Consider the following 23,664-nt stretch of genomic DNA (forward strand, 5'->3'; position numbering starts at 1 on the left):
TGATTAGATGTTTGTTTGTCTTATCCACTTCCTTAAAGCCGACTCTGTCAAGTAAATTTACCAAAGGTTGCCTTCTTTGCCTGACTCTCCGCAAACAACGAAATATCACAATTATAACCAAACACAACTTCCGGAATGTTACGGGCGTTGCCATTTTTATTTGCTTGATTCCCTCCTTTCAATCCTAGAGAGCAGTAGTACCGCAGATCGTCACTAGGAGGCGAGGAACCGTGCTAGCGTGATGTGTAAACGGTCGTAAGAACCAAGCTCAGCACGGTTAACTGATCCAAACTCAGTCCGAACTCGGCATGGATCGGTTAAAAAAGGGTAGTGTAAATGGGGCTATTGATGACTCTAAAATGCACTCCATTTTTACCACAAGAAATCAAAACTCCAGCTAGAATATGCTGAGAGGAATTTGGGTTTTGACTACAGATTTTGAAGAATTTTAACAAGTGATGAAGCTGAACTGCAAGTATACATGGCAGACGGGTCATTGTTGATATGGTTGATACGGGTTAGTTCCCTTTGTACAGGAACTGGCAGTCTTGATCAGGCCGTTTCAAAAAGGACCATGATGCCTTCTGCTGATGTTTAGTCCACTCTCCAGCATGACATTGAACCCAAGCACATCTCTATGTCAACCTTAGGTTGGATGAGAAAATGATCTCGGAATTTCTAGGAAAGCCTTACCTTTCATCAAATCTGATTAAACATACAGTATTTGGTGGTTATATTTTGAAAACACAGTTGCAGCATTTAAGCTGTCCAACCTTAGTGAGGAAGAAGCTTCTCCACATGGATAATGGCCACAGATTTTAACTGAGAAGGGTGAGAAGCCCTTACAGAAAATGTTTTTAGTTGAAAAAGCTGAAGGATACTACACAGAGTACTGAAGCTGGGGCTTGAACAGTACCGCACGGTCACATATGGTAAACTAGTACAGTTACATTTTTCATCTGAATTTAAAATTCTTTTTTTGTCAAAATAACTGAAATATGTATGAAGAATAATCTTTCTATGGAATATTTTCATTATTAAGTAATTTCATTTAATGTTTACCCCCCATTATGATTTTAAATCAAATCACAAAAATGTTTTTTTTTTTTTTTTTTTTTGACGAGGGGGTTCATAAAACCAAAGTTTATTGAATTTTATCCTTTTTTGAAGAAAAAATGCTTTCTGTGGTTATAGATTTTTAAAGATGCACAGTAGTTTAGAAACATTGCTCTACTTTAGGGAAGGTGCAAATGCCATTGGTTAAGATAATGTTAGGGAGAGATGTAAAGTTCAGTGGAAAGAGAGTGTAATGCCTTTTTAAGGTGAGCCATTTTAGCACGCAACCACATTTGTATATGTCTGTGTATTTACCCGCGAAGGGAGGGAGGTGACCTTTCCATGTGGAGATGGTGTCTGCATGGAAACGCTGCACGCTGCATCCTAATGGCCACCCAGGGCCACCTTGCCTCCACGGCCGTCCTGATATTTGCCTAAACGTTGGGTGGGTGAGTGGTTTTATTTATTTATTTAATTCCTACTCCTAACAGAGATATTTACAGAACTTTCAGTAGATCTGATAGCGGTCGTTTTGTAACCTTTGTACGTTTCTCAACAGTCTTCGGAAGGCAAATTAATAATGTGGTGCGAACATACTTCTGATTTAAGATGTCCTTGCAACTGAAATATGTTTATTTGAAGCAGATATTCATAAAAAAAATTGTCAATGTACACATATGCAGTGAGGCAAGTGAAGATTTTTTAGTTTGTCTTCAAAGCTGAAACCTGCCTAACCTGCCCATCATAGAAAGACCGACAGTATCATTAGTAATGCTGCTCTCAGTGAGGGTTAAGGCGGAGGTCTCCCAGTCAACAAAGCTGCTCTGCCTGCTTCGTGCTGCTCTGTGGATCATTAGGAAAATGAACAACTCGAGGTCTGTGTGTGTGTGTGTGTGTGTGTGTGTCTGTATGTTTCTGTGCCGCTGGGCAACGGACAGCCTGATTACTCTCCTCTGTCTCCTACTTGCCTGCCGGCCCCCTGACTTATCCTCAGAATACTAACTCCCTCCTCACCAATACACAAACTCACATATTTGATAGAATCACAATTGCTTTTTTTTTTTGTCTAGATTAATTTCTGCAAAACTTCTGAATGCATCAAATCTTGACACACGATTCCAGGCCTGCAAATCTATACCTAGGGGTATCTCGGTACCTTGCAAAACCCTTTACCACCACAAGACATTCTCCTCACTTCTATGTGTGTATCCCCCAACTGTGTAGTTGGAGGCAAATGGCACGCATGCATTTTAAAAGCACATCAGTGTCTGGACCAAAAAACCCCTTAAAGGTGGAAAAAATTGCCGGATCAACAATTGATGTCAAAGGAACAACTCTGAGGAAAGGGTTGGCGATTTTTCTTCTCCGCAAGGGCATTTGTGTGCTAGCTGTCCCCATTAACAAGCTGAGGAGGTAATGTTGGTGGGTGGACACAGTGTGTATGTCTGTGTGTGGGGGCTGTGTGTTGCTGAGCCTATACTCCAATATCCATGCTTAGCCTGACAAACAGGAGATAAAGGCAATGTTTGGCTTTAAGCTAGCAGGGCTTTACCAAACATTCAGGATGTAAGTTTTGATTTTTTTTTTTTTTTCTGTAACATGAGAAGTAGAAATTCTGTTGTATTATAATATAGATGCATATTTATTGGTGTAGGTGTATATACTATCTGTTATTACCTGCTGTGATATTCCAACCAGGGGCAGATGTGATAGACACCTGCAGAGGTCCTGAATCCAAACCTAAAATACAGAGGCCTTATAAGAAATCTGTTTGCCACAGGTGCAATTCTTGTTCAATCATTGTTTAAAAAGGGGCAAAACATAAATTTCCAATGTGCATTAAGGCAAAGTTTTAAAAAAGCAAGTCCAAAAGGAGAAAACTGTTTTTTCCTCATAGTGAACTTCTCAGCACTGATATCAGAAGGCGTCGAAAGGACTGAGGCTGATGCAAAGATCCCCGTTTCAATATATAATTTTTTATTATTTTAATTTTGTTTTTACTTTAGTGCATTTTAAAACATTTTTATCCAGACAGTTTAATTTAGGAATACAGCTCTGACAAAAAAACAACAACAAAAAAACACTTCTGTTATAAGGGCGTGAGCCCGAGCCATCTATGAACCACCATCTCTAAAGCAAATAGTCATAAGGATAATAACTCTCGTCAAAACCTAAACCAGATTATTCATATTATTGGTTGGTGTTTTTCTTTTTTTGATGTATGCGCATCTTCGCCACTTGTAAACAACACATTTGACTGGTATTGCAGCAATTATGTGACCTGCCAACATGGCAGTCATACATACAATTCATATGTACACAGCTGAATTAAAAAAATAAATATATATTGATTCTTGAAATCTTTGATTTCTGCTGTTGACAGGTCATTTGTGTCATCAATAATTAGCTAATAATCTAAATATGTATTAATTTCAAACTCAATGATAGTCAATAAATTGTTGTTGCTTCTAAAAATAACAACACAGTGATTTGTATTAACATTTCTAACTTACATTTTCCGCACGTGAACAACTTTCTCAGGAGTATAAAATAATGGCATATTCTTTTTATACATTCCCACCATTCTTTATATTACAACACAAACAAATTCACACTACTTTTCACACATTAATTATGCAGTTAGAAAAAAAAAAGCTATAATGATGGAAAGGCTGGAAGGTGAAAATGAGGAATTCAGTTTCTGGTGCTCCCATGATGAATATTCATATAACATCAATTTTGTTTGTTGCAGGGTGCAACAGTCACTTCCTGTTTGTGAAACTGTTAGGGATCAGGAAAAAGATAAATCCGTTTTTGGTGAGAGGAGAAAGGTGTCTGTGCTCCAAGGTAGACACGTGATGTGTCTGTGTCTGCGGACTGTGAACCACTTTCAAAGGGTCCCCTAGTCCCTTCCGTAACATAAAACTCTACTCGATTTTGTTAATTTAGTTTGTGTAGCACATCAGTCTTTTTTTGATATTCAAAGTAGTTTATGTCTGAAGATCACCTTTGTTTTTTATGCATACTTTTTTATTTTTTAAAGAGCTTTGCAGTTTGTTTCACCTCCAAGAGGACGTAAAGATAAGTATTACCACTTTTTCCGTACCTAAACCTAATGCTATTATTTAAAAAAAATGTCCTAAGATCACTCTTGTAGTGTTTGGTTTATTTGTGTTGATTATTTAGTTTTCTTTTTTTTTCTCTTTTTTTTTTTTTTTACATTTTGTTTTTCAGGTTTACAGTATCTGGCTTTTTTGTAGATGCTGCATCAATCTGACACAGGTGATAATAACAGACTGAGCCAAAGACATGCAAATGACTAAAGCTTTATTAAAATGCACCATAAAGGGGTTAGGCATGTCTGTTGGCAAGTGAAATTACCATTTCCCCTTTCTTTGAGTCTATTATTTAACTCAACCGTATTTAAACTTGATGCGCTCTTGAAGGAGGTCAGACACAGTCCTTTATTTGTGGAGGATTTTCTTCTTCTGTGAAAAATTGCAAAGCATTTAGAGCTTAGATCAGAAAGGGTCAGGGACCTTTCCTTTAATTTCCCTTTATCTTCTCTGCCATGCTGCATAAGCTCAAGCACATCACTGTACAGATGTTGGGCATGTCTCTGTGATGTTTATTTGTGTACCAGTTTTTCAGTCAGACAGTGTATAGTTTGGCCCGTGCTTTTAAGATAAGTCTGAAATGCTTTCATGCAGCTTTTTCTACACGTTTATGTCCACGTTGTGCTTTTTTCCCGGTAATGCTCTTTTAGTCTAATACATAATTTCTTTAGTCTATTGTTTCATTTGAACAAACTGCTTCATTATGCTGGCCTGTGTCTCAGAAAGCCATACAGTACTATATTCACACTTCTTGACCTTTTACATTTTGTCAAGTAGCGGATTCCAATGACATTGTGGGGATTTTATGTCATTTTATGTGGCCTAGCAACCCAAAGTAATGGATAATTGGGAAGTGGAAGGAAAAGGATATGTGGTTTTCAAAATTTCTGACAACTTAAATTTAAAAGGGTGCCATGCATTTGCAGTCACAACTTCAAATACACCAAGACTTGACCCTCCACCTAAAATGACAGGCTAGGCAAGGGGAGTATTAATCAGGGAAGCAGCAAAGATGCCAGTGGTAACTCATGTGTGAAAATCTATTAGTCATGAACTTTCCAAAAGTGGAAGAGCAGCAAGAGGAAAACAAATACTAAAATAAAGACATTAGAAGTCCAGTTTAAAGCTTGTTGGACACAGCGAGCATGGGGAATACGGTGCTCCGGCTACATGAAACCAAAACGACCTTTTTGCTCCATATGCAAAACAGTTTTGTGTCCAGTTCGGAGGATTTGGAGTAGGGTTTAAAGTGTTGGATGAACATGGAGCGCTGTAGGATTTATTAACATAAAAAAAAAAAAAAAAAAAAACTTACACGTCATGAGGTGGGCAAAATATGGAGCATGGACAGAGAAAAAGGCAGTTACACAGGTAAGTAATGGACATGATTACGGGCTTCAAACTGAACAATCCAGTGAGGAACAGTGACCAAGAGAGTGCTAATATGCTGAGGGAGGTTTGGAAAATGACAGAGGAGCAGCTGAGCCACAATGTAAGCAGGGAGAGCTGAGAGCAGGAGACGAATTAACACAGAGGAGCCAAACTAAAACACAAGGAAAGACTTGATCAATGAAGAACGACAAATACTAAGCTAAGGGAATATACTACAATACACAGTGAATGGAACGGACGCAAGAAACAAAACACAAAAGGATGAACTAATATGGCAAGACTGAATTGGACATAAATAAACAACAAGGAAATACTGAATAAAGACAAAAGAAAAACAAAACCTAAGCACCTGAATATTGTAACATTTTGCAGTAAGCAAACCCACTACAGGCTACAAAACACTCAGACTGGGGTGATGCTTCACCTTCCAATAGGAAATCACCCTAAACATGAAGCTAGAGTTGCAATTAAATGGTTTACTGCATATCAGATTATCTCCATATCTTAAAATGGTCCAGTCACAGTCCAGATCCATGTAACAGTGAATGAAAGGTGTGTGAATACTTATGCAAGGTACAGTACATTGCTAAAACAACAAACCTTATAACACTGTTCAAATGTAGTTGACATTTATTTGTCATCAGTTTGGAGACAGCACTGAGGCAAAGACAGAACGACTAGAATGCTCTCTTATAAGCTTACTTGGAGGATGTTACAACAAATGCTTTCACCGTAATCCGTAACTGAGACTCGCAAGCAGGGGACTGGAACTAATGAAGACAACTATTCAATTACAAGCTCAATTAATGCAAGTGCCTGGAAGCATGGATCACAGACGAGCCAAGCTGCTAGCCTTAGATGTTGTGGTCCACAACTGGAGGCAAACAACACACTTACACATTAAATTCTCTCCCTCAATCCCTTGGCTTAGTGCTTATTTTTGTCTCTGTTTTAAAATGGCTTTATTGGCTCATGAGATGTACCTTGAAGTATTCCTTAAATCTATCCCTTTGTCCGCTGTGTGGGCTCATAAGGAGCTGAATTCACTATGTTTGGCTGTAGGTTTCCAACCTCTTCTTAGGTATTAGTCTGTTATCGCCATTCTCTTCGGAGGTTTCTTGCCTACGTTCACCATATTTGAGGGAACACAACAAAATGTCCAATTTATCTTGATTTACCTTTGATTCTTGCTTTGGCTCTTATTGATTTCATACAACTTGTTATGTTCTTCTTCTTCTCTGTTGTGTTTTTGGATAAATCCATGTTGTTTACAGTGTGCGATGACCCGTGGGGCATCGATATTATTCTAAACCCTCTTTCTCACTGAGGTTTTGTGAAGTATCAATAGGAAGCCATGTTTGCTTTTAATTAAGTCCCTACCTCACCGCAGATGGGACTCTGCTCAGACCCCTCAGCCCAATTAAAAATGGTCTTCCCTACTTCAGCGCTACATCTCCGTTATATAAATATATATACATCTGATAAAGAAGATCTGTAATTTTTTTTTATACTGTCTGTTACATGTTGCAAATTAGCTCTGATTGCGAACATCACACCTTGCTGTGAAGCCTCTTGTTGCTCAAAGGGGAAAGCTCTGCACTGATTAAACATCTGGAAAAAAAAAAGGTAAATAAATAGTAAATAGGAAGCTTAACAAAACAAAAAGATGGTTAATTATATCCCCGGAATTGAAATAGAATGGTGACGCCACTGGGGAGTTGAGTCTAATTATTTAATTTATCTGAAAAAAGCCTCATGAGGATGTTTAACATTTTCTTTCTTTTTCTCCTTTTTATACACATTTAACAGTCTACTTGTTGCATAACATTGCATTTCTTCCCCCAGTTATACCTTTGAAGCACATTTTGAGCTTGTCAATTCATCTGCACGTATTTAGCATAATGGGATACATTATTTGGTAATCAGCTAAGGCTGCAGCCACTAACTGTTTTCCCAAGTACTCTATCAAATAAACCTTTGATTAACTGAGTAATCAAATAAACATATGCTATCCAAGTCATACCCAACCTTTTCTTTTCTTAAGGCTTGGACTTAAATCCACAATAACAGCTAAGCAGGTGCTTTTCTACATCAGAGTTGTACATTTCATATGCATGCGCATTCCCCAGCTAATATCTACATTTAATTTAGTAATTTATACGTTATATTTCAGAAACTCTTTTGAGGGCATATTACTTTGGTCTTCAATTATTTTTTTATGTGTAGATAAGGGATTTAAAGATAGCTGCAGCATCAAGTTAATAAAGTGTAAAGCTGGGCATACACTTTACGATTTTTTTGCCCTTTTTGGGTCGATTCTTCAGTCGTGCGAAATTTTTTTTTGATAGTGCCGAGTTTCCCCCAACCTCGCACATGTGAAAACAAGGGAATTCTTCTTCGCAGATGAAAACGTAGTCGTGGGGAGAAGCACGGCGGCGGTGCGTGTGACATGGAGTTAAACTACGGGGCTGAGTCTGATGTGTGGTTTTTGGACGTACAGTGTGAGCAGTCAGGTCGCATCGGGCCGCACAGTTTAAGAACAGATATCATGAGCTGTGAACTTTTAAACCCTTCGGTTTCGTCGTACAGTTTGAGCTGTATCTGAGTGCAACGATTGCAAATATCCTACAGTGTATGCCTGGTATTAGTGTCTCCAACAGATAGGTAGAGACAGAAAAAAAAAAAACATCAACTAAGCCTGAGAACAAGAGAAAGCTTATTAATCCAAAGATTTTGAAAATATTTTAGAGGTAAAATTCAGTTTTTGAAATAATTTAAATAAATGTTTTATCTCTGCAATGAATTAGGTTAATGTAAGTGAAAGATCAGACCCCCCCCCCATGTTCTATCAAAAGGCACACTTGCCATCCTTGACATTTCTTCTTTTTTTTCTATTCCTTTCCATTTTTATGTCCTTCTCCATTAGTTTAATCAAGTCTTTTCTAGTTAAAGCCAACCAACATCTTCCTTTAAACACTCATACAGTCCACTTAGGATTCTGACATTCTGCTTCCCCCAACATTTTTAACATAAAATGCATATAGCTGAAACAATAATGGCAGGCTGCAGCTGTAGCTATTGTTTTAACATGGCATGTTGGCAATATATCAACTTATAGATTAATGTAATATATTAATGCTCTAAAATTTTGCTTTATATGGTGTATTTTGCTTGTATCGCACTAAAGCATGGGCCAGCCTATGATTGTTTTTTTTTTTTTAATAACAGTTCTAATCATTTTATCTCTGTCACTTTCATTTATTCAGATTTTGGTGAATAGCCTTAAATAAGAATGAACAAACTTGCCAAATTTAGCACGTTTTCAGTTAAATATGCCTATTGTGGATTAGTGAGCGGTGCAATGTTATGTGCGCCGTACGGTCGGAGAAAACTCCAGACTTTTCTGTCACACCTCATTAAAAGGACTTTAAGCTGCAGGCACAGTAAGCAGCAGAATTTTCGCACTTTTGAAAATGTAACTTTTAAAGATGACAAATGAAACTGATTCTCATACTGACTAATGTATTAGCAGCGCTCTGACTAGCGTATGACCAAGAGTGTCCCTGCACACTCCAGGCAACTGTTGGGTAGAGGAACCCAAAACAAAGTTTCCCTAGTGGCATGATGGAGCCCCCCTAAGCCAGTAAACAACGATGACAGTAATCATATTTGTTTGTGGTGCTATGCTTCCTCACCTGTCCAGCGCCAAGGCTTGTTAAAGGACAAATGACTCTTAATAAAGCATATTTTTTTTCTCCTCATCTCTCTTGTTCTCTTCCCTCTGTCCCCTCTGTCAGGGTTTCTTTGCTCCCTGCTGCCCTGCCCCCACCTGCGGAGGCCAGGTTGCCAGGCCGTGGGGCGGTGGGATTGGCCAGCTCCACGCTGAGATTGATTACCCCTCTAATCTTAGGACTGCCAGCGTGTCTCCAGGGCCAAAAAACCCTAGCTTGAATTCCCCCTAGTGCCCCAACACCCACCCTTTCTCTGTCCCTGTTCCTCCCTTCCTCTTTCTTTCCCCAGACCCTTCATCCCTCTGTCCCTGCGCTGCCAGAGGCACTGAGGGATGACACTAAGTCACAGCTCCAGACAGGGCCACTCGCTCGCAGAGCCTGCCTTGTTCACCATATGTCATGGCAAATGGGGCTCCCGTGGACCCTGCCACGGACAACAGGAGGATCAGGGATGAGTGCTGGGGGTTGTATGAAGAGGGCGCAGAGCTGAAGAAGCCTGTTCAGCTTTTCAAGGAAGAGTCATTAAAATTGTGTTGTTGGAGCTGAGAGAATGTTTGAAAAAAAAAAAAAAAGTTAATGTATAGAAATCAGCCTCAGAACATTAATTCCTTCATGGGTGTTGATATGCTTGGCTTCTTTAGTATGTTCACATGCGATTTGTTGAAGGATGCAGGTGATAACATAAAAAAAAAAAAAAAAAAAAAAAAAAAAAAACTCTCCCAGTATGTATAATAAGTGCATCAAGGACACAAGCTACATGACAACTTGTAAAGGTGACAATTGTGCTTGGGGATGGTACGACCTGTCATCTAGACGCTGTCATAGTGCCACAGCAGCTCTTATTAGATGAAGAAAGACTTGTGGTGAGGCTGCGTTGAGGCATTACTCTTCAGTTTGTCACTTTAGCAATCACTTTCTCCCGTAAAGCCGAAGTGATATAGGACGAGGTGGGGAGCCGGGTGGAAACCCTTCAGCAGTGCAATTAGCAACGTAAAGGCTTTGCACAAAGTAGAACAAAGTGGTAATTATAATGAATAAACATCAGGATGTACAACTGCATGGCACAGTTGTTTGGAACAAGTAGGAAAACACAATGTCCATAGTTTTAGCTACGTGAACATACATGTTTAACAATAGCGTTTTACTTTTCTAAGTTTTGTGATGAACATTTCTTATTTGATCATCAGGGTGGTATCAAGAAGATGCTCAGTGTATTATGTGTTGTTTTATTAATTTTGAAAGACTGCATGACAACATTAGATGCCTTACATCTACAAGCTTCAGTGTGCTTTATAGGTATTTATTTGACAGACTCACACAAATTACTGCATAATTCTGAAGTCGAAAACTATACGGTGACAAAGCTTTGTTTAACCACCTGTCTGCACAGTTAGAAGTGCAAGTCTTTGAGGGCATGTCTCTACCTAATGTACACATCTATAGACTAAACCATTCTTCTTTCCAAAAATAGCTCAAACTCAGATTAAATGGAAAGCCTCTGTGAACAGCTTCTTCAAGCTATTGAGAAAAATTCTTAATTGGATTTAGGTCTGCACATTTACTGGGTCCAGTAGCACATTCTGATATGAGCAATGTGACTATTCACAGATGGTGCCACTGTCTTGGGGTGGCAGCACCAGTGTTATAAAAAATATTAATCTCTCAGTTGCACCTACAATCTAGAACAAATCTTCTTTTACTTTTCGCATGACCGATGACTCAAAAGGGAAAGGACTCTTCCCTCAGTATAAGCATACGTGGGTCTGAGTCAAATTTTCTAATCCGTACTAAATTACGGGAACCATTTCAAAGATGTTTTAAGACTAGACTGAATTTGTTGCAGTTTAAAATGTATCTGTGAAAAGAGATTCATGAAAATTGTTTATTCTCTGAAAGCACACGCAGCAAGACGGCCTAAGATTGAGATAAGAGTGAAAACATTAACAGATACACACGTGAAACCTGGACTGAAGTACCCTACTAACCGACACTTTATAGTGAAGGCTTTTGAGAGGCTTATACTCAAAAATCTCCTTCTGCACCCAAGAATGGGTGCAGAAGGAGGGGTTCACCTTGGGCAGCATTCGTTCGAGAAGCACCAGACTAGGTGACTCAAAAACAGCTTTGATATAATCGTTCCCTTGTAGCTCTAGCTGTATGTTTAGCACCGTTGTCCCGTGTAAGGTGACCTTCTGACACTGAAGTTTTTCTCAGCCTCACGTTTCCTTGTATTTAGCTTGCCCATCTTCCATACACACCTGAATAGTTTCCATGGGTAGGGCAGTGAGTTCAGCATGATCTGCAGTGAGAAGTCTGCTTCAAATAGAGAAAGTTTGACTTTGGTCACTTTCTTCCCCATGTGTCTTGTGTCTCTTTGCTTTTGGCAAATTGAAAATATGAGCCTATATTTCTGTCTTTCAAAAATGGGGTATGTTTGGAGTTAATGGGGATGAATACAAATGTGTGTCAGACTACCATATTTGCATTTGTTCACAAGAAAATACAAAAAAAATATTTAAAACAGTATATAATTTTTCATCCAATTATGTGTAACTTTGTCTTGGTTAGTCATGTACAATCCCAGCAAAATTAATTGAACTTTAAATTATTAACAGGTCAGGTTGTGTGAAAGTTCAAGGGATAAAAACACTCTTTCAAGGCACTGTACTGGGAAATGATCACATAAATTCTTAAATGTTCAGAGTAACTTTTTGCACTTTCCTTATTAATTTAAAACACAGAATTCTTCGACTCACTCTGAAATCTGTTCAGCAGACTCCACTGTTCATCTACATTTGAATCCTGTCCTGAGAAGGAATAATGATGGAATGACAGAAGTGACCCCAAAAAAATGTGAAAGGAGTGACTAAACAAGCTAATTGATTCAGAAAGTGTATTTTAAGTAATAGAGGTGCATGGTTCAAAACAAGATCTTTAAAATAACAAATTCACCTAATATATGACTTTTTGGTTTCTGGGAAGGGGTCTGAGTACCTGAAGAGAAACCATATACACACACGCAAAACATACACACTATACAAGAAAGTCTCTGGCCAGGATTTTGAACCCATTATCTGCCTGCTGAAACATTTCTGTTGTTGCATATTTGTTTAAAAGTCCTTAAAAACTGGAACCAGAAGCATGTGTGGTTCAATATAAAATATTTGCCATTTTAACTTAATTTAATTTTTCCACTTTTTCCATGAAAAAATAAATCATAGTATTGGTGCATTTTTGCATTTATGGATTTTAATGTATTATTGATTCAAGGGTTTACAGATGTCAAAATATTGGGATTATTGAATGATCAAAAATATTAAATATTACTGTAATTATAGGCGATGTCACAAAGTTGTACTAAAATTTCCTAATGAAAATAGATGTAAATCAATTCTATCATTTTATACTTGTCAAAATGCTAAGGGGTGTGACTGAAATAATAAAGAGATGGTGTTGCTATTGCTGTGTTGTAGTGTTTATATTTACACGCATGTATTCACATCAATGGACCAAAATTTAGAAAGCACAAGTTGACAAGATTGTGTTTATGTACATGACTAATTACAAAATAAATTGCAAAAGAAACTCTTAATTAATTATTTGCAAGCAAAGAACAAATTCAAGTATTTTCTGTTTTTCTTTCTTTTTCGCAAAAAAAAAGCACTATCATATTGCAATGACTTTGGTGCACAGAAACATCTGTGATTAACAAAACAAAACACCTGCTTTCAAGGTAAATCTATTTCACTTGCAGCAAAATTCTAATCTTAAAACACATAATGACTAATGCTTTAAAGGCAAGTCTATTTCTTACATATGAGTATGTCCCCATAAGCACATGGAAAGGGCCAAACATCAGATCAGAAAGCTCTTTGAAATGCTTTTTCAGGCCACCATGGATTACCCACACACAAGTATTCACAAACACACTCTTGAGAAAGTCATGAAGGGCACTGTTTTCTAATTCACCTCTGCACCTGTTTATACCTTCTCCCCATTCCTCTTTTTTCCTTGTCTGAGTCCGAGTCATAAAAAAAGAAGAAGGAAAGAAAAACAGCGTGGGTGAATTTAAGCAGAGAAACATCCTCTGGGTCTTTTTTTTTTTTTTCCTTTTTTAAAAGAACTCCTCCAGATCTCATGTTTAATTTATGAGGGAGGACTCAGGCGTGATACATTCTGGCATGACAGGCGGAGTCCATCTTTGTCTGGGAAACGTGGATCGAACCGGACCACAACCGATACTCCCGCCGCCGTCAGGGCCTCCGGGGTGCCACAGACTGGTCAACAGCTGGGGGCGAGACCAACCTTTTCATTGGAACCGGAGTGTGGTTAATTAAACAAGTTCCCCTTGGTCAGAAAGCAGCTGGAGTCGGTTTACTCCATGTGCCAGTCAGTGCCAGGCTGGCTCGGAGGCACACTCCGCCACACAAAGGCAGCGAGGATGACACACCGTTCTTCAATATAGGAGAGCACACTACGTGTGAGAGGATGTAACTGTTTATGAGTATTCAGATGTCAAAATTGCGCGTCTAAGAAGAAGAGTGGGATGTGCTTGGTTTGGCTCAGCCCCATCTGTAAGCATCAGTCCACATCCCACACCCTTAAACCCGACTCCAGAGCTTTATGTGCAAGCTCAAAACGAACAAATCAAATTTGTGTAAGGCTCTCGAGATCTGCATATTTACGTCGGAGAGGAGCATGCCGATACGCACACACACGCATGCCCGACTGCAGCCGCAAACAAACTTAGATGATGGAAATCTTGTCAAGAGTGCAGATTAGGCATCCTTGTCCGCCCTCACAGCCTAAGATGTTGTGGTCAAACCTGGGGCAATTTTCACGGAGAGAGACAGACACGCAGTTGATCCGTTGACGGAAGGGATGGTAGAGATAGGAGACATTCACAGAGCAAAAATCAGTTACAGGGTTGCTAACTGGGGGAGTGAAAGAGGAGGAGGGAGCAGGGGGAAGCTTGGTACAAAATGGCCAATTTCATAGTACACATGTGGATTAAGTTCGCTTCTTTGAAAAACGCTCTGGAATGCCCATGTACCAATTACGCCCCGGTGGTACAGACGGGAGCTATGGGGCCGTGTTTTTGGATGTTCTCATCCCTACATGTGCTCTGGCTTGCCAAATTGTCTGCGGGCAGCATTTGTGCCTGCTTTGATTATGTGCCAGTGAGGCCTCGCAGGCTCTTGGCATCTCGACACCTCCCCATCAATACGCTGGCACGGACTGGAAGTGGGTATCAAAAATGACCCAATTAGAGGATGGCAATGTGTTCTGACAGGCACTACCTGCTCGGGTGTGTTTAAAACTGCCATCTTTTTTCCCGCACTCTTTTCCTTCCCTTTCGTTTTGAGCAAACTCTCAAACTCTCCTCTGTTTTTGTCTGTTCCTCTCTATTTTCCTCTAACAGCGGGTGACAATGGCAGGGACATGAGTGGGTCTGCTTGTCTCGACAGCCTCTTTGTATGTCTCTTTTAGCTGTTTGCTGTAAACATCGATGCACTTTGCGAGTGTTCAGATGTGAGAGGATTGGTTTTGACTAAGAACACTGTGATTAGAGGGCTCTGTGACAGAAACATTATCCACGGAGTTGGCTTGTCAGCGTTCATTGCCGTGACTGACAAGTCTATGAATTTCCCCTTCTCTTTTTCGCTGTCTGTGTTTCTACTGCACCCCTCCATCTCATCACGACATTCTTGATCTGTCTGCCTTTTCCACGTGTAGCTGAGATTCACTTGGAATCTCTGCCAGTGTGTGTCAGTGTCAGTCTGTGCAAAGTGCGTCTACAAGTCCTTAACCAGTGTAAAAAAAATTGTCTTATGTTGAGCCTGACATTTTTGCTGTCTAATAAGTATTAACTAGAAGGTTTCACAATGGACATTTCCATATTACGTATTCCTTTTGGAAATAAATACAAGGCAATAATGAATTACAATTTTCAATTTAGCTGCCGCAGCTATAACATGTACAAGAGGCTTGGCTTTGAATAACAAGCCTTGACTCTGTATGAACAATCGTGCCATTAATAGCAGCTACACTTACCAAGAATTTTATGACTAACAAATTGTTAGTAACTGGTTGGATCCCCTTTTGCCTTCAAAGCCCTCCTGTTGGAAATAGTCCTAATATTTTGTTTCAGAGGGACATGATAGCATCATTTTGTCAATAGCTGATATAGATGTATTGGCAGCTTCCAAGACCAACATTAAAACAAGACAGTATGGACTCATGTTTTTATGAGGATTACAACTAATTCTGACCCGTCCATTTGAATGTAGCAGCTGGAATTTAAAATAATTGGACCAGAGAGTATTTTGCCTATTTGTGACTATGTTTCCTGCTCTTAGATGCCAGGTTTGGAAACTGCTGTGGTCTTTTGCTGCTGTAGGCCGCCTGCCTCAGCGTTTGAAGTGATTTGTGTTCAGCGATAGTATTCTGCATATATTGGTCATCTTCTCAGCCAGCATAGGTGTGTGGGCCCCCTATGGAATTAGCTCAGTGTGGGTAGGTACAAAGTGGTTTCAGACCCACAATGGGCACCTTCTATAGAACTCATTAGAATTTACAAAATGCACCCCAGATCAGCAAAACCTCTGGGTTCTGCATGTAGGTCTTAACTTGGTCTCTTACCTTTTTTTGTTATTTTGCACTAACAAAACAGCTTCTCTGCTCTTTTACAATTAGCAAGGAATATGTTTTTATGCAACTTCTCTCTTAGTTATAAATTGCTTTTAGTTCTTCTTAAAATATTTAATGCCTCACTTATTGCTTCAGTTTGACACCTAATACCAGGTGGCATTACACTGGTTGTGAGGTGAGCAATCACAGGTCTCAAATGGCATGTTGGAGCAAGCTGCCACCCTAGATGGGCAGTTGGCAGTTGGTCCACCAACAGCTGGTGGGTTTCTGTGCCAATCTCTGGGCCATCAGGCTCACCTGTCACAACCTTTGTGATCCACCCATTCCCACACCACCCCTGCCCCCTCCTCTCTCATCAATCGCACTTAACCCTAGAGCCCTAAACCCATAATTTAGATATGAAGCAGAACATTACACCAAAATCTAACACTGTCATTGGTTTATTATCTATAAAACATATATAGCCCACTGGTGGGCTTTCGATTATTCACATTCACAATGATGGGAAATTATATTTTGGAGTTAGAATAAATACAACTCCTGAACATATGTGTGATAACTTAATTTCCTTCCATATGTCTATTGCTTTTCAAATGAGATAAATATAATTTCAGTTCTTTTTATTTATTTTTACATTTTATAACATGGATATAAAAGACACACACACACACATACATATATATATATATATATATATATGTATATATGTGTGTGTGTATATATATATATATATATATATATATATATATACACATACATATATATATACATATATACACATACATATATATATACATACATATATATATATATATATACATATATATACATATATATATATATACATATATATATACATATATACATACATACATATATATATACATATATACATATATATATATATATATATATATATATACATATATATACATATATATATATACATATACATATATATATATATATATATATATATATATATACATATATACATATACATATATATACATATACATATATATACATATATATATATATATATATATATATATATACATATATATACATATACATATATATACATATACATATATATACATATATATATATACATATATATATATATATATATATATATATATATATATATATATATATATATATATATATATATATACATATATATATATATATATATATATATATATATATATACTATATATATATACATATATATATATATGTGTGTGTATATATATATATATATATATATATATATATATATATATATATATATATATATATATATATATATATATATATGATAATATTATGATAAACCTATTTTTGTGCGTGATGTCCAGTGTATTGTCCAATATGAGATGTGTAATTAAAAACCATACTTTAAGGGCTAAACGAGCCCTTGCCTAAAACAGAAAGGCACCACTATAGATGAATGATGATGCAGTGTGTAGAAATGCATAACACTGCAGTCTGAAGTTTGTGTTTTTTAGTTCAGAAAATACATTTATAATACGTTTTTTTTCCTGCTGTGCCAGTACAACATATCTCCTGATGAGTGCAGAAGTTTAAAATTATTTAAATCAGTAACTCTCAACAAGAGATACTCCAGCAACTTTACCCATAAATGAACACGTTGTAAATAAGTATTTAATTTTACTTGTCTTGCAACTACTATATGTTGTATTCAATCGAAGTGACTTTTTAGAATGAAATGATATGATGCAAGCCAGGTCATTTTAGACAGATTTATAAAGTTTGGAGTACCTTGGCAGATTGTGTCCTTAGAACACTTCTAAGATTACTACATTAGTGATGTGGATTTAAACCTACACAAGTAAAATATTAACTAATTCTATATTTTATGCAACCACTGCTTGAAGCAAAAAAGGAGTACTGAGCCACATCCATTGCCATAAGAGTAAAAATGCTTTTCAGAGCCGTAGCAAAAATTGTGCCTCACCAAATCCCCCTGGAATCTATTTTTTTTTTTACAAGCTTTTATTAATCACTATGATAAATAAAAGACAGATATGGCTCATTACATAGATGTCAGGTGCACAGAGCTTTGCACTGATCTGTGTGGCGGCGTTGTGGTGCTTTTTTCCTTTTCTCCAGCAGGGTGCGACTGGCAGGCAGCAACCACAAGTGTTCCTCCATTCAGTGGAGCATAAAAGGCAGCAGGAGTCAGATAAAAAGCATCAGAGCATTTGCGCACCCAATCCTATTTAAAGGAAGGTGACTTTTTTCAGTGTCAGTAGGTACCTTTACATCAGAGATGACAAACATCACATGTGGGGTTCCCCAAGGGTCCATCCTGGGTCCCCTCCTATCCAATATCTACATGTTCCCTCTAGCTTAGATCATAAAAACAACATCAGTTGCCATAACTATGCAGACGACACACAGCTCTACATCACCATGTCACCAGGTGACTATGAACCAGTTCAAGTGCTGAGCAAATATTTAGGATAAATTAATGCATGGATGTGCCAAAGTTTTTATTTTTATTGAATAAAATCAAAACTGAAATAATAATTTTTGGACCATTAGATAAGCGATCAAAAGTTAGCACACAGATTCAGTCGCTTCAGCTAGAAACCACTGACCAGGTCCGAAATCTGGGTGTAGTAATGGACTCCAAAAGCATCTAAAGACAATTACAAGGTTGGCTTTATATCACCTGAAGAATATTTCCAGGATTAAAGGACTAATGTCTCAGCAGGATCTGGAAAAACTAATCCATCCGTTTATTTTGAGTCGAATTGATTACTGCAACGGTGTTTTCACAGGTCTGCCAAAAAAGTCAATCAGACAGCTGCACCTGATCCAGAACACTGCTGCCCGTGTCCTCACTAGGACAACGAAAGTAGAGTGCATCACCCCAGTTCTAAAGTCCTTACACTGGCTCCCTGTAGCCCATAGAATAGACTTCAAAGTACTTCTGTCTATAAATCCCTGAATGGCTTAGCACCTAAATACATCACAGACTTGTTGTCAGTGGATCCACCCTCCAGACCACTCAGGTCTTCTGCCTCTAGCCTACTCTGCATATCTAGAACCAGAACTAAACACGGAAAAGCATTATTTAGTTCCTATGCTCCACTTATCTGGAACAAATGTAACAGTAAAAATGCTGAAAGCCTGAGTTCTTTAAAATCAAGATTAAAAACACATTTGTTTAGTATTACCTTGGACTGTTCTAGTTAAACTGTTAACTGAAACATCATTAATTTAAGTTTGTAGTCCAATCATTAATATTTTCTTTTAGTTTAAATTTCCAATGTTTTATTTTGGTAACATTTTTATAAATTGTATCCAAACTTCCTCTTATTCTGCTTTTATTTTCCTATGTTTTAATCATGTACAGCACTTTACATTTTCCTTGTACTAAAATGTGCAACACAAATAAATTTGCCTACCCTTGCCCAGTTCTTGTTGCCTGCACCTTGCTCACTCATGACTAATCTATGTTTCTCCTTTTCAGAAGCTACCAATCCAGCTACCAGACTTTCTTCCAATTTCTTCTCTATCACTGCATCCTCGGAAGGATCCTAGTTGATTCACCTCGTCGTATACTCAAGAGCCCTCCCTCGCCTAACTTGCCTGCTTGCTGTCGCTTATGTTTTCTTTTTGTCATTCACTCATGAACCAGAGCCCCCCTGTCCCCCTATATGGAAACACAGACTGTGACAATCGGGCTTTTAATTTCCTAAATAGGGTTCTAGCTTCTTATGTCTCCAAGCTATGGCTCCATCCAAATACATCTATTGGGTAAGGACTCTTTAGCTAAACCAGAAGTGCATCAGCAGTCACCATGATAAGTGCTGTCCAAATAGTGTTGTCAGTAAGGAAGAAGGTAGGAAAAGGAGCCTGTATGCTTCCTCTCAAAGCTACTTTAGCATAAGAACCTCGTGATGTCCCTTACTAGTGCTAAGGAGTTATACAGAATCCCATAATCCTTTGCTTGACATGACGTACGAGCACAGCCCACCTCACAGAAATTAACGAAAATGTCTGGAGAGAAGAGAGCGCACACTTTGTAGTACGTTTTCGGAAGACTGTATAGGCCTGGATTTGACTTGCAATGACATAGGAGTTAAAGGCTGTCCAAAATTGGTAAAGCAGTCTATTTTCCTACCTAATATAGTGTTCTTACTGTTGACCCCATGAAAGGTCAAAGAGCAGGAGATAGAGGCTGTAATTAGATGAATTGGATGGAGCCTTTGTCTCCCAGAAAAACTAAATATATTTTTTTTATTCTGACTTAATCCTTTTACTTGGCAAAACACCATACAAAGACAACACATAACGGAATTATATTTGAGCATAATACCATTGGTTAGACATTGTGTTATGTATTGATGGCCTAAGTTCAGTGTTTTAATTGTGAAGTCATCACTCCTCAGCAACTTTTGGCTTTGTTCTTTACTGTTTTCTTTCCTTCATGCCATATTACTGTCATGTTTCCTGACCTACATGCATAATCTGATTCAATACCCAGGATATGTTACGTACAAGGATTTATTTACAAAGAAGGAACTGATCAATGGTGAACTAATGGAGGCTTCTGTAACTTGGCTTTAGCAGCATCTGGACAAAGAGAGATATAGTTTGACGGAGCAGAGGTAGAATAAGGAAAGATGACTGTACTGAGTGCTTACTGTGCTGAGGTCAGAAGAAGTTGGGGGAAAAACAGGATAGTGGTGGTAGCCTGAGGGTAAGGACGTCTCGATGTGAGTCTGTGTTCCAGGAAGGAGTCCAATGTGAGCAGAGCAGATGGAGGTCTGTGATCCAGACAGAGTTGGAACGGGGAAGAATAGAGAGTGGGCAGGCAGGTAATAGCTGGGGACGATTGAGCTCCAGTGGATGGCTGTAGGAGAATTGCCAGAGAAATCTGTCATGGAAAGAATTGTAGGAGAGACTCGGGGTTGGCATGGAAGCCAACTGAAGAAACCCAAGCGGGGAGGTACATAGGACACAAAGAATGAACTTGAAGGAAGGTAAGTGGTAAAACATGAGAACTATCTTTAGAGCACGCTCAAGGAAGTACTATTTGGTCTTGACTGTACCAAGAGGTCTCAACTCTACCAAGAAGGCTGAGCATCAGATGAAGACCAGCTGCCAAACAGCATCTTAAGACCCAGCAGCCAGATGAGGGATTTGCAGACAAGGGTGGGATCTGCAGTTGGTGGCCACACCCTCCAGCAGAGACCCTCTGTTCAAGAAAGATCTTAGCACAACTCACATTCACACGCCAGAATCATGACACTGATATATTTCTCTACGTGTAAGTGAATATAATATAGAAAACTACCTGCCCAAATCCAATATAAACCAATAAATATCCTAGGATATTTCTATAATAATTCTCAGTGCATGTTTTTGTACCTCTCATGTCTCTTGTCAACCTATTTTTTAACCTCCCTATGTTTCTCCAAGCTATTGACCCTATTGTGTGATATACTTTGTGTTGCACTGCTTCTTCTTTCGAAAGACATGCCTGTGTGTCCTCATCGCCCCCCCCCCCCCCCTCTGATTGATTGGATGTGCAGGTTAAACGATCAAAAAAGCTTTTACTGGGACAAGTTCTTCTCTTCAGGCACCTGTTAAGTTGTTTGTTGCTTCAAGGAACAGACACTTCATCATGCTTCTGTAAATGATTTCCGTGCTCCCTCACCTCAAGCTCCCTTTTTGGCATTTCATTTTATTGAAGGTGCAGAATTGTAGGTTTTTTGAGTGGGAAAAAGCTGGTGGCGACACAAAGCATGTAGCGCCGCTTGAGGACAATGGCTTATCTTGGAGTAACGAGGTCTAGGCTAATTTGTACAACTTGCCACATCTTGCTGTAGCACAACGGCTCAGTGCTTTCAGAGAAAGACTGATTTCACTTTGGTCATTATCTTTTGATAGATAAGGGGTCTGCAGGTGTTTTTGTCCCCCCTTAGGGTGTGGTTTGTAAGATGGAGGACATGTTTTTACCTACTGACATTGATGCAATGCAACCCAGAAGCAAGGGTGCTAATGTCTGTGTGGAGTCCACTCAATCCTGTGGTCTAGTGTCCTCTCCTTGCTATTGCCACATCCCGAGGAGCCCTATAACCAAGGTGTGTGCCCAGAAACCATGAGCCATTAAGGCCTGATAAACAGGGCCAGGGGTCATTGTGGTGGGAAATAATTTATAGTGTCAGGATGAACTCACAAATCAGAGGCAGTCCTCTCTCATCTGTTTTTACATCTAGCAAAAAGCAAAGAGAAAAGTATGATGGACAAAGATGTCAGTTGTAAAACTTTTAGCATGCAACAATTTAGAGCCTGTTTAAGCGCTAGTTTAGTTAATAGTTCTTCAAAAAAAAAATATCTAAATTGTTCAGGCAAAATGTTTTTCCAAAATGTTCATATCACCCTGACTACAAGCAAAAAAAAGGACTAAAATTGTTATTTATTGTGCATAAGTGCAGCAATTTCTGTAGAGAAGTTTTAAATGGCAAAAGTTCACATGTTCTGGAAAAAAATCCACACTTTGCAATTAATTAAAGTAAATGCTTTCAGTGTAGTTTTTACCACGTTTAAAAGCCTGAAACTTGACCATTAACCTCCAAATGGATGTGAAACACTACTAGTGTTCTTCTTCCCCTTTCTAAACACAATGTGCAACTGAAAGGACTGTAAAATGAAATGATGAGTTTTAAATGTCTTTTTTCAGGCAAACTCAATTAGCAGAATGTTTTCCCCCCCTTTTGCAAAGAGCTCTGCATTAGCACCAAGGCTAGTTATTATTTCCATCGCAGACATCTTTACAAATCATTTCTTTATGCCTTTCCACTGCTGTTTCCTCTGTGCCACTATGTTCCAAAGTAGACTCCAATTATGAAAGCATTAAAAATGCGGGTGAAGGATTTAGGTACATTACACCACTCAATGACATTTTACTCGCCATTATGTTATTAGCAGAGTGCTATGTGTAAAAAGGGCCTTTAATTGTGAAAGTGTTGTAGAAAATACATTTAAAAGAGGCACCATGGCCCTCCCTCTCAGCTGCCAACACTCGCAGATGTGTTCACCATGAAAAGCATTCTCATCTCACCCGATTTGGCCAAAACCTCACCGTCATGACAGGTCTTTTAAAGTATGCGCTACAAAAATGCATGCATGTACACAAACACACCCTCAAGAACAGGTGTTCATGCATTCTGAATGTCTGAAACCAGAGTTTAACTTGCATAAACATTAATTTTACTTTTTCATCGTCATCACTTCTTTACAACCTGTCACACTATTGTGTATCTGTTTCAGTGGTATATAAAGTTAAGCAGCCTTAAGTAAATAATGCAGCAGGACTGTCTTTCCTCAGGGCTGTATACTTCTACAGCATACATAATGTAATCCCCAACCAAACTAGGTTATCATAGCTGCTAATACAAACTTATTTTGGAACCATCCAACTTATAATTACCTTTTTACTTTTTTATTTTATTTGATGGATCTGTACAAAATTATCAAAGTTGGTGAAGAAAAATGATGCATTATATAGTTTGTTACAATAATTCAACAAAGAAAAATTAAAACTTAGATAAACACATGCACTCCCTTTGCTATGAAGCTCCTAAAAAGTTTGGTTGTAACAAATCACTTTCTAAAGTCACATAACTAGTGAAATGAAGTTGTGTGCAAAGTGTCACATTATCTGTCAG

The 23,664-nt window shown here is 38.4% G+C and overlaps 1 protein-coding gene across 2 annotated transcripts in view; it reads right to left on the minus strand.

Annotated features, from left to right (window-relative positions):
• Positions 1-23,664, minus strand: part of LOC118557889 — a 121,700-nt gene that overhangs the window by 37,796 nt on the left and 60,240 nt on the right. The window contains exon 2 of one of the 2 annotated variants that reach the window (XM_036128357.1): positions 2,734-2,796. The exons of the other annotated variant lie outside the window; for it this stretch is intronic. Coding sequence (XP_035984250.1) covers positions 2,734-2,796 — 63 coding nt within the window. The remainder of the gene's footprint in view (positions 1-2,733; positions 2,797-23,664) is intronic. 2 annotated transcript variants of the gene reach the window in all.

This window comes from Fundulus heteroclitus, chromosome 3, assembly GCF_011125445.2.
Source record: "Fundulus heteroclitus isolate FHET01 chromosome 3, MU-UCD_Fhet_4.1, whole genome shotgun sequence".
NCBI classification, from domain to species: Eukaryota; Metazoa; Chordata; class Actinopteri; order Cyprinodontiformes; family Fundulidae; genus Fundulus; species Fundulus heteroclitus.